At 41.3% G+C, this 12149-nt stretch overlaps 1 protein-coding gene across 1 annotated transcript in view; it reads left to right on the top strand.

The window, feature by feature from the left end:
- Positions 1-12149, top strand: part of LOC110466820 (replication factor C subunit 1-like) — a 36429-nt gene continuing 24280 nt past the window's right edge. Inside the window, exons 1-11 of the mRNA XM_021523589.1 lie at positions 1-93; positions 3633-3971; positions 4377-4455; positions 4913-5043; positions 5604-5715; positions 7515-7699; positions 8202-8282; positions 9142-9196; positions 10066-10181; positions 10642-10815; positions 11836-11931. Coding sequence (XP_021379264.1) covers positions 91-93; positions 3633-3971; positions 4377-4455; positions 4913-5043; positions 5604-5715; positions 7515-7699; positions 8202-8282; positions 9142-9196; positions 10066-10181; positions 10642-10815; positions 11836-11931 — 1371 coding nt within the window. The 5' untranslated portion in view covers positions 1-90. The remainder of the gene's footprint in view (positions 94-3632; positions 3972-4376; positions 4456-4912; positions 5044-5603; positions 5716-7514; positions 7700-8201; positions 8283-9141; positions 9197-10065; positions 10182-10641; positions 10816-11835; positions 11932-12149) is intronic.

Below are 12149 nucleotides of genomic sequence, written 5' to 3'. Positions count from 1 at the left end.
GTATTTGGCGCGAAAGGGACATCGGACGAAGTGAATGTAAACACTCGGGAGTTTCTAGCATAACGGTGGATATGTCATCAGCGTTTCACCATGGTTTGTGGATTTGTTGATAATTTCTGTTAATAATGGTGAATTAGTTGTGATATAGAGGTTTTGGTTTTAGGTTGAAACATAACTGGTTACTGTCGTGTTGGCCATGTGTGATTTTCCTGAAACGAAAAAGTGTTGTCATTGCAAAAAAACAAAACCCCACTTCTACATTGACCGAATACTTGTGAGCTATTCCGCTTTTATGCATCTTCCAGATGTAACTTTCCAGATCTATACATTTTACATTTTCTCGTCACAACTGTATAATTGAATTGAAATCGTTACCCCCCCCCCCCCCCCCCCCCNTTGCTTAACTGTAAGTTAAAGTTTTGAGAGATTGTTTGCTCATCTGTCATATTGAAAGACTTCTTAACCATAGATAAACGCTGCAACAATTGAGCTACCTGGTCGAAGGCGAACGAACCAATCCAGTTCCGCAACCAGTCTTTGTCCCAGACGACAACCCTATTTACAGCCCAGGTTCAGGTATCCCCTTCCCAAGTGCATAAGGGTCTGTCACAGGCACCACTGTTACAGGAGAAGAGAAATGCAAGGCCAGATTCAAACTTGGGACCTCCAAACTCTAGACAGATACTGATTGAGCTACATGGTCGCTAGCCCGAGTTTCCTCTGGCAAGACAGATACTCTACTGATGGAGCTACATGGTCGCTAGCCCGAGTTTCCTCTGGCGAGACAGATACTCTACTGATTGAGTTACATGGTCGCTATCCCAAGTTTCCTCTGGCGAGACAGATACTCTACTGATTGAGCTACATGGTCGCTAGCCCGAGTTTCCTCTGGCAAGACAGATACTCAATCAGTCTACTGATTGAGCTACATGGTCGCTAGCCCGAGTTTCCTCTGGCGCCCTGACACCAGACTTTGACATTTTGACAGATAGATGTCTGGTGTGGGGCCAGAGTGCACTGGCTGCTATATGATCAAAAAGCTGTACTGATTCGGACTGAAAACGGAATATATCACTCTTGTTTAGAAGATTTCCGGACCGCTTGTTTTTGTTACCTTGACCTACAAAAATGGTGTTCGCTCAGGTGGGAAATTTTGAACGATTGAAAACCGTGGACTCTACTGACGGAATTAATCTGTTGGAGATAGTAAGAGCGGGTTTGGATCGATAGATAATCCATTTATCAATATATGTGAGGTATTTGTTGTGTCATAGTCAATTTTTTTTGCCGATCAGCACCTAAAAACTCCCAACACCAAACGGTGTCGGAGAATTCCACGTTTCAATATAGGAGTGTGCTTTGGCCCCACACCAGACATCTGTCTTTCAAAATGTCTAAGTCTGGTGTCAGGGCTAAGAGGAAACTTGGGCTACATGGCTGCCAGCGAGTGTCCCAGTCCAGTTATGCTACACTATAAAATAAAGAGCTCAGTATCATTGACAAACAAGGCCATGGTCATCACCTTTTTTCAAGGCTACAGAGTTTAGTATTGACCATGCAGGGTTGATGTATGCATGTTAAACAATAAAGGAAACATTGCAATGGCTTGACCAGAACTTATTAAGGATATATTCTAACCAACTGAGTTATAGGTATCTGGTCACAAGCAACCAGCTAGTCCATTTGTAGTAGGACGATGAATAGTGATAAATATGGTGCCCTCGCTGTGGCTCTCCAGCCCGATTATCTACCGCTGAGCTCAAGGGAAATTCCCTATAGCTGACGCTTGTAATGCAACATAATCAGTGCACATCTTTTACACTATTCCCCTCTTTTTTCAAACAACAACCCAGGTTCTTTGACTCCCCGCCAAGGGGTCAACGGCACCAATTTGTAGTAGGACGAGGAATAGTGATAAAGATAGCTTGGCTCTCCAGCCCAATGCTCTACCACTGATTATGAGCTAAAGGGAAATTCCCTACAGCTGATGCTTGTAAGGCAACCTAATCAATGCACATCTTTTCATATTTCCAACAATCTACTATCCTACTAATAGTGAATGCAAGCCCTTAGGCAAGCTATCATTCTGAATTGTTGCATAAAAAAAAAATTGTAATTTAGATATTTTATCCAAGCATTAATTTTTGATGCCTTGGTAGATGTGAACACTTCCATGCAGTCATTTTTTCTGTGCAATTAAGAATGAAAGACCACTCATTCTATCGCCGACAATATTCTGTTTGGTCTCCGCAGTGGCAGAAAAAGTGAGTGATGTCTGATAGGGTTGGTTGTTCTCTTAGCAGCATTATATTAAAAGCTATACAGAGCTTATGTTTGTTGTTGTCAATGTACATAATTTAATAAAGATAATTTATATTTATACCTGGGTATTTATATCAATTCTTGTAATTCTTGTGTACCTTTCTTTGTCACTAGTTCTTGTATACCTTACTTTGGTGCCAATTCTTGCATGCTTTCAGTTGTCACCTATTCTTGTATCTATATTAATCAACTACAAAATAATAAACAGTTTATTAGCTCACCTGGTCCGAAGGGCCAAGGTGAGCTTATACCATACCCCGTCGTCCGTACGTCAACAATTTCTTTGAACGACTTCTTCTTCTTAACCACTGATTGGAATTTAACTTAATTTGACTGGAAGCATCCCTAGGTGGTGGGGATTCAAAATTGTACAAATGGTGGGGCTGACCCCCACCCCCCACCCCCCAGGGGGCTGAGGGATGGGGCTGAAAGGGGTCAATTTGGCTATATTGCTTTAAGCGACTTCTTCTCTGGAACTAACATATGGTTATCAACCGTATTTGACTGGAAGCATCCCTAGGTGGTTGTAATTTAAAATTGTACAAATGGTGGGGCTGAGGGGCGGGGCAAAAAGGGGGCAATTTGGCTATATTGCTATAAACGACTTCTTCTGTAGAACTGTGCCATGGATATTGATCATATTTGGTCAGAAGCATTCATGGGAGGCAGGGATTCAAAATTGTACAAATGGTGGGGCCAAAAAAAAGTGTATTACTTGGAAATGTTCGAGATCCCCACCGTATAACCATATATACATTGCTGAGTATAAGGAGAAGAATGCACATTTGCTTCCAGGATGGCACTAGGGTCTGGCCCCACCCTTTGAGACATAGTCCCTGGGTCATAACTTTGAAATGGTTGAGATCCCCACCCCAAAACTATAAAAACAAATGCTGGGCATAAAGAGACAAATGCAGTCATGATATTAGAATTGATCCTGGGGTCTGGCCACAACCCTATGGACCTAGTTTCTGAGTCACAGCTTGGAAACAGTTGAGATCTCCGTTCCATAACTGAAACATTTTGATTGGATATATACTTGTTTGAAATCAAATGTTTCATCGACTTCACAGGAAGTCCAGCTCTGATCACCAGACATACATCTCTGCTTAGAAATAAAACTGTAAATCATTGACTGGCCTGGTCAGGTCTGGGATTTCGAGGGGATCTACAACATAATGTCAATTCCTCCTGAGGGGCAGTAATAAGGCTTATATGTTAAAACATTACATCAGCAGTTTAAAGTAGTTAAAATTATCTATACTACATTATACACATCTTTTGTAAGACTTTAATATATATCTTTTCAGGATATTCGTAGCTTCTTTTCAAGTGCCAACGCGAAGAAAACTAACAATGCAAGCAACAAAACAGTCAGGCCTGAACCCTCGAAATTAAACGTAAAGGGAAAGTCAACAAATGAAAAGACTGGAAGAAGGGGAAATGATGGCAGCAAGTCCACCGAGAAGGGAAGGGGGAGTGATAAAAAGGGTAAAGGTTCATACTCAAGGGGGAAAACTCAAAGTAAAAGCAAGGCAAAGAGGGTGATTGCGTTGGACAGTGACGATGAGGATGTGAATGGAAATGTTGCTGTGAAGAAGGACGAGAAACAGTTAGACGAAGGCACGAAGAAAAAACGGAAACGTCAGGTAAGATAGACATTGATAATTGGCAGTGGAATCCAAATGGTCTTCCTCGTGGTATTCCTGTATGTGGAGGAATAAGAGGAAACATTATTATAAAAGTTAAAAGAATATATATACACCTTTGATTAAAAATGATCAAATATGGTAAGCTAATTAGTATTAGTATATATATATATGATTCAATTACTTATCGTTTAGAGTCCCATAAACCTACAATTAAGTTTATAATACTTCGAGTTGTCAATATCAAGAATTACTTTAAATAATATATGGAGGGGGAAAAGAAGATAGAATTGCCTATACATGTACTATATATCCCACTTTGAAGATGCTTGTCTTGTGTCTGTTAAACAGAAAACATATTTGTAACCGTTATGAGTTCAAGGAGTTTTATTTTCCCTCTCACAGGTGAGCAGTGAAGAGAGGAATGAGGACACAGTCTCTAGTCACAGGAAAGTGGGCAAAAAGGCACACCTTATTGAATCAGGTGGGTATTTATTACACAATTCAATCAGGTGTCAGTCAGAACTTAATACAAAATAAACTGGTTCAAATTTTACAGCTATATTTCTCTTAATTAATAGACCTAAAGTTAAAGCTGACAGTATTTCAGTATAATCACACCCATGTTCAGGAAACTTGTGCACCCATGCCCATTCCAACGTTTGTTAACCCTTTCACCTCTATGATACTTTAGTAGGCTCTACCATGCATTGATCTGGATGAGTCCATTATGGTTTACAGTTGTGAAAGTGTTAAAGGCTGGCCTCATTTCTACAATCATGAGTATAAACTATTAATAATTGACTGTATTATCCGAATATCATTGTGAAAATCACTTTCTTTTCCCAAAGCATTCTCTTTGTCTGAGATATTTTCACAAAGTTAAAAGGTAAAGGTTCATTTGGAGAAGAGTTAGAAAAAGTTAAAGTTTTTGTTGACAGACTCTGATGAGGAACCTATCCCAAGGAAGAAAGCTGGGAGCGGAAATGACAAAAAGAAGACTGGCATCGTCTTTAAGGAGGATTCAGGTTTGTCTGTTGATGGAGTTGTCATTTCTATTGTTGTCATTCTTGCAAACTTTATTTTTAGCTCACCTGCCTGAAGGGCAAGTGAGCTTATGCCATGGTGCGGCATCCAGCGTTCGTCTGTCCGGCGTCAACTTTTTACTTAAACAACTTCTTTTCAGTAACCAAAAGGCCTAGGATGATGATATTTGGCCAGCAGGTAGTATCCCTTGGCAGGTAGCTATAGCTGCAGGTACAATGGCCTCGGCCGGGTAGTATCCCTTGGCAGGTAGCTATAGCTGCAGGTACAAGGGCCTCGGCCAGATAGTATCCCTTGGCAGGTAGCTATAGCTGCGGGTACAAGGGCCTTGGCCAGGTAGTATCCCGTGGCAGGTAGCTATAGCTGCAGGTACAAAGGTCTTGGTCAGGTAGTATCCCGTGGCAGGCAGCTATAGCTGCAGGTACAAGGGCCTCGGCCAGGTAGTATCCTGTGGCAGGTAGCTATAGCTGCAGGTACAAGGGTCTTGGCCAGGTAGTATCCCGTGGCAGGCAGCTATAGCTGCAGGTACAAGGGCCTCGGCCAGGTAGTATCCNTTAAAAGGCAAAGGCTCATTTGGAGAAGAGTTAGAAAAAGTTAAAGTTTTTGTTGACAGACTCTGATGAGGAACCTATCCCAAGGAAGAAAGCTGGGAGCGGAAATGACAAAAAGAAGACTGGCATCGTCTTTAAGGAGGATTCAGGTTTGTCTGTTGATGGAGTTGTCATTTCTATTGTTGTCATTCTTGCAAACTTTATTTTTAGCTCACCTGCCTGAAGGGCAAGTGAGCTTATGCCATGGTGCGGCATCCAGCGTTCGTCTGTCCGGCGTCAACTTTTTACTTAAACAACTTCTTTTCAGTAACCAAAAGGCCTAGGATGATGATATTTGGCCAGCAGGTAGTATCCCTTGGCAGGTAGCTATAGCTGCAGGTACAATGGCCTCGGCCGGGTAGTATCCCTTGGCAGGTAGCTATAGCTGCAGGTACAAGGGCCTCGGCCAGATAGTATCCCTTGGCAGGTAGCTATAGCTGCGGGTACAAGGGCCTTGGCCAGGTAGTATCCCGTGGCAGGTAGCTATAGCTGCAGGTACAAAGGTCTTGGTCAGGTAGTATCCCGTGGCAGGCAGCTATAGCTGCAGGTACAAGGGCCTCGGCCAGGTAGTATCCCTTGGCAGGTAGCTATAGCTGCAGGTACAAGGGCCTCGGCCAGGTAGTATCCCGTGGCAGGTAGCTATAGCTGCAGGTACAAGGGCCTCGGCCAGGTAGTATCCCGTGGCAGGTAGCTATAGCTGCAGGTACAAGGGCCTCAGCCGGGTGGTATCCCGTGGCAGGTAGCTATAGCTGCAGGTACAAGGGCCTCAGCTGGGTGGTATCCCATGGCAGGCAGCTATAGCTGCAGGTACAAGGGCCTCGGCCAGGTAGTATCCCGTGGCAGGTAGCTATAGCTGCAGGTACAAGGTCCTTGGCTGGGTAGTATCCCGTGGCAGGTAGCTATAGCTGCAGGTACAAGGGTCTTGGCCAGGTAGTATCCCTTGGCAGGTAGCTATAGCTGCTGGTACAAGGGCCTCGGCCAGGTAGTATCCCGTGGCAGGGAGCTATAGCTGCAGGTACAAGGGTCTTGGCCAGGTAGTATCCTGTGGCAGGTAGCTGTAGCTGCAGGTACAAGGGCCTCGGCCAGGTAGTATCCTGTGGCAGGTAGCTATAGCTGCAGGTACTAGGGCCTCGGCCGGGGAGTATCCCTTGGCAGGTAGCTATAGCTGCAGGGACAAGGGCCTCGGCCAGGTAGTATCCCGTGGCAGGGAGCTATAGCTGCAGGTACAAGGTCCTTGGCTGGGTAGTATCCCGTGGCAGGTAGCTATAGCTGCGGGTACAAGGGCCTTGGCCAGGTAGTATCCCGTGGCAGGTAGCTATAGCTGCAGGTACTAGGGCCTCGGCCGGGTAGTATCCCTTGGCAGGTAGCTATAGCTGCAGGTACAAGGGTCTTGGCCAGGTAGTATCCTGTGGCAGGTAGCTATAGCTGCAGGTACAAGGGTCTTGGCCAGGTAGTATCCTGTGGCAGGTAGCTATAGCTGCAGGTACAAGGGCCTTGGCCAGGTAGTATCCCATGGCAGGTAGCTTTAGCTGCAGGTACAATGTACATGGATGCTGATCTGCTGCTAAGTTCGGAGTGACTGGACAAGGGTTTGTGGGGTGTGAGGAAAAGTGGTTGTGCATGCATCGTTCATATAGACCGAGCTGCATGCACAACACAAGGTATACATTCTTTCACTCAGGTGTGACATAAACATACTCACATACATGTGGCTAAGCCTATGTATTGGCTGACCCTAGATATAAATATACACCCAGTCTACAGAAACATAACTGGTGTATATTCTTTTGAGTGATACGGAGATGTCACCACAAACTGAAATTTTGTTATACATGTACTCGTAGATTTTATAATTTTTTGACTGTGCTTGTATTCTTTTTACCAATGTGAACGATATAATTCATTTCAGATGAGGAACCGACCAAGAAGTCCTCTATGGGTTCCTTCCTAAAGACACCCAGTCCACAAAAAGTCAAATCCAAAACTGAAATCAAGAAGACTGAGACAAAAACTCCGGTCAATGTGTCCGACTTCTTTGGGAGCAGTTCTGTCCAACGCTCCGACAGAAAAACAGCGGTCTCTAAACGCAAACTTGTAAGTAAAAGGAAGTGTCATGTTAGATACCGTAAACACCAGTGTAATTTGCATAGGTACTTTTTTGGGCTGAAAATGCAAACGGTAATTTTGGATACAGTGAAAGGATTTGGGGTATGGTAAGGTGATATTAGATGGACAAGATAGTGATAGTAATGCTTTATTTACAGAAGGTAGCTCAATTAGTTACAAAATTATTCTCCCTTGAGGCCTAGCATAATTACAGCCAAATATACTGCTGTAAAATGTATAGTAAATAAATTGTACATGTACACAACGCAATTATCAAAACTTAAAATATGAAATCAAGAAGCATATTCTTTGTAACTAACAGACAAATTATTGTTATAAACAACAGATTAATTTGGATTGTCAGGTTATTTTATGATTGTACATAATTATAGCTCAGTCATCTAGCAAAGTCCTGTCTGCAAAGCAAAGGAGACATTTCTTTGTCTGGAATGAGAGTGGATTGACCAGTGTTTCTTCGTCTATTTATCAGGATGAAGATGAAGAGATTCACGAAGATGATGATTTTGAGAAGACTCTAGCACAACTGGACGATGTTCAAAAGAGCAAAAAGGTTAGACTCATTATCTCAAATCATGTCCTCTCCTAAATCAGGCGTAATCTGAGTTGTAAAAATTCCAAGAAATTCATGTAAATTGGCCCGTCTTTGTGACATCGTCTTACCACACTGTCCATTAATAGCAGTGATGGATTCTGCCACTTTCACACTTGCCACACTCCCAGCTATATGGCTGACTTTTTGAGCAGATAAACTTGTCGGTATCTGTCGACTGTCTGAATCAACAGATGTTAAAATGTGTTGTATATCAATAAAAGGTTAGTTTACAGAATTTCGATCATCGGATATCCAGCTGTTTAACATGTGCATCAAACTTTTCGACAGAAGGTATTATGGTATGGGGAGTGTCTGTTGTCTGTCTGTCCACACTTAAGATGCCACAAGATAATTTGCTAAAACACCATTCTATTTTGATGAAACTTTATAAGCATGTATATTATACAAAGTCTAAAGATTGAAAAGAGCAATTCTGTACATAAATTCTTGGCATTCTGCACTCTAATCCCTTATCATCTAAACTTATTTTGAACTTATTAAGAAGATTTGTGTTAATAATATTTGCTTGGTTTCCCATTGAAATACTCAACGTTCAGATCATTTTCATAAGATTTAACAAGAATTGTTAAGAGTGATAAATTATTGATCAGTTTAACTCTACAAAATTTCATCTTTGTTTTGTAGAAATGTCGCAAAATGTCATGTTAAGTTAAAAAAATCTTGAAAAGAAAATGTAGAAACAGAAATGTCACTTGAATGCACAGAGTATGAAGATGTTATGATATAATATACAAAACCTTCATCATTGTAGACGTTACGTTAATATTATATGCTGTGAGTAATTAACATATTTCAGCCGCGGCTGTCGGAGACTTCCCCACAGAAGTCTGCCAGTACCCCTAGTCCGTCAGGTGTGTATCATATCAGATCTTGTGTTATTATTAGCTCACCTGCCCGAAGGGCAAGTGAGCTTATGTTATGGTGCGGCGTCCGTCGTCCGTCTGTCCGGCGTCAACTTTTTACTTTAAACAACTTCTNAACTGCTATCAAATCAATTCATTGTCAGTAATACAACTTTGTAATGAAGTACTTTTTTTTGTACAAAGTTTGGAATATTTTGTGTTGCTGTTAATTACTATATGTAATATAATAATACGTTTTCTACAGAGTTACAATGGGTATCTTGTATTATGAGTTAAGAAGTTACATTTTGTATTTAGTTGTAATATTTTGTATAACTCTAAATAACTGTTAAATATTTTTACCCCCACAGTGACTGAAGTTTGGGGTATATATAGAATTTGTTTTACGTGTGGTTGTGTCAGTTAATCCGTGGTGACTGGTTTCCGGTATCTCATCCATTGTTTCAGGACATCAAGCTTTGTATATAGATACATCATGGGAAGGTAGTGTGGCATTTACCTGTAATACTAAAATAATCCATTCCAGAGAATATATCTCAGCTGCAATTTCATGAATTGGAACCACAATTGTGTATAGGTACCTCGTGGTAAGGTGATGTGTCACATCCTGAAACTAGGTCACAGGCTTTAAGTTGATTTATCCTTGACCACAATTACTAAAATAATTACTCCGGAGCATGTCTCAGCTGCTGTGTCATAAATGGGTATCAGAATTTGTATATAGGTTCATTATGTGGAATGGGGGGATGGGAATAAAACTCTCATGATTCAGTTGACCATTAGTGTCCATTGGCCTCCTTTATCAATTTCAAAATAGGTTCTATACTAATTTTTACAATGGTTACATTTGGTCATAGGAAACCTAGCCAGCAAGTTGGCAGCTAAAGCTAAGCAATTTTCCATGGAAACATCGACCAGAAAAGTGAAGGAAGAACCAAAGACTCTTGTCCCGGAAACTCCAGAACCCAAACAGGTGAGTTGATAAAACCGATTACGGATGTCCGCTTTCCCAACCTAACTGGAAAGTATTGGACTGTAGATAATACATGGGTCTTCATTTTTTATGCTCTCACTTTTGTATAATAAATAATATGGGGGGGTGGGTCCCCAGTTTCATGTCTTATCCTGTCTTATTGCGATTTATTGTCATGACTACTGACTTGATTTCTTAACAGATTTTCACAAAGTTTACACAAAGGTCAAGTGTGACAATACCTCGGATGAGTTGGTAATAGGGGTCCGATGTTCAATGCCAAGGTCACTGTTGCTGTTTTCAAGTCAACCACAGGGCCATTGGGGCAAACTATCAAAGAAGGCAACAACTAATACACAAAAACAAAAAACAAAAAACTAACTTTGTAAGCGGAAGTTGAGGGGAGGTTCATAATTTTAAAAGTTTGTAATTGTATTGTTAAAACTGTTTATGATTACAGATTTTGAAGAAAGCCAGTCCTGTTAAACTGTCCCCGAAGAAGGTGCTATCCCCTCAGAAGGATGTAAGTCCTAAAAAACCGTCCCCAGTCAAGAGTGAGAAAGCTCACGCCCCTAAAGTGTCTCCAGGGAAACCATCGAAAACCAGCCCCCCGAAGTCTGCCAGTACCAAAACAGTGAGTTCTTAAAATCACGTTTGTAACCGGATAGTCAATTTTATACAAAAACCAGCCCCCAAAGTCTGGCAGTGCCGAAACAGTGAGTTCTTAAAGTCATGTGTGTAACCAGATGGTCAATTTTATACAAAAACCAGCCCCCCCAAAGTCTGGCAGTGCCGAAACAGTGAGTTCTTCAAGTCACATGTGTAACCAGATAGTCAATTTTATACAAAAACCAGCTCCCAAAGCCTGGCAGTGCCGAAACAGTGAGTTCTTAAAGTCACGTGTGTAACCAGATAGTCAATTTTATACAAAAACCAGCCCCCCAAAGCCTTGCAGTGCCGAAACAGTGAGTTCTTTTAACTCATTCACCCCTGAAATTTTAATATGAACTATTCGAACCTTTGAATTGGAAAAGTGCAAATGTGTCTTCAGGGGTGAATGAGTTTAGTCAAATGTGTAACTGGATTGTCAATTTTATACAGAAAATCAGTCCTAATTTTTTTACACAATCAGTTTTGATTTGTATTTTTGAGGATTGGTGAAAGTCATATTTCTCTTTTATCACAGATCAATATGATATTAAAATAATAAAGATGAAATGAACAAAAATAATATCAACAACAGTGATCCAAATGGAAAAATAATCAGCAGAGCTAGATCAGATTTTGAACACTGGTTTTCCGATTGTTACACTGTCGGTCTAACCAATTGAGCTACCTGGTCAACGGAAGTGTTCTGGTCAAACTGTGCTGTGAAGTTTAGGGGGGGGGGTTACTGTTTGTAGAAAAAACAGCAGTACAGTGGGACAGGGATCCTTAACTGAAATATAATAGTTAATATTGTTTAAGTGTTTATCAAAATGAATAAAACTGAAGAGAAATTCTTTTACTAAAGCTTCTATTTTCCATTATTCTACATTTCTTATAGAGCAGTGTGTAGTGTACAGATCTGATTTTTTTCTCCAACTGAGTTCATATTCAAAGCAGGTCATTTGACTCATTTTAGATGTTTAAACTATGGTTACTATGGTTATAGTCCCCAGATGTACCGGAGTTGGCGAGTAGGACATCTTACCGGTCGTACCTGACGAGAGAAGGGCCACAGTCACTGGGTGCTAAGGAATTTCCAGAGGTGAGTTATATAATATAGACAAGGTCACTGGGTACTAAGGAATTTCCATAGGTGAGATATATAATATAGACAAGGTCACTGGGTACTAAGGAATTTCCATAGGTGAGATATATAATATAGACAAGGTCACTGGGTACTAAGGAATTTCCAGAGGTGAGTTTTATAACATAGACAAGGTCACTGGGTACTAAAGAAATGCTCATAGTTACCTCGCAGAG

This window comes from Mizuhopecten yessoensis, unplaced genomic scaffold (genome assembly GCF_002113885.1).
Source record: "Mizuhopecten yessoensis strain PY_sf001 unplaced genomic scaffold, ASM211388v2 scaffold1707, whole genome shotgun sequence".
NCBI classification, from domain to species: domain Eukaryota; kingdom Metazoa; phylum Mollusca; class Bivalvia; order Pectinida; family Pectinidae; genus Mizuhopecten; species Mizuhopecten yessoensis.
The sequence above is the reverse complement of the archived record's forward strand: the minus strand, read 5'-3'. Positions and strand labels throughout refer to the sequence as shown.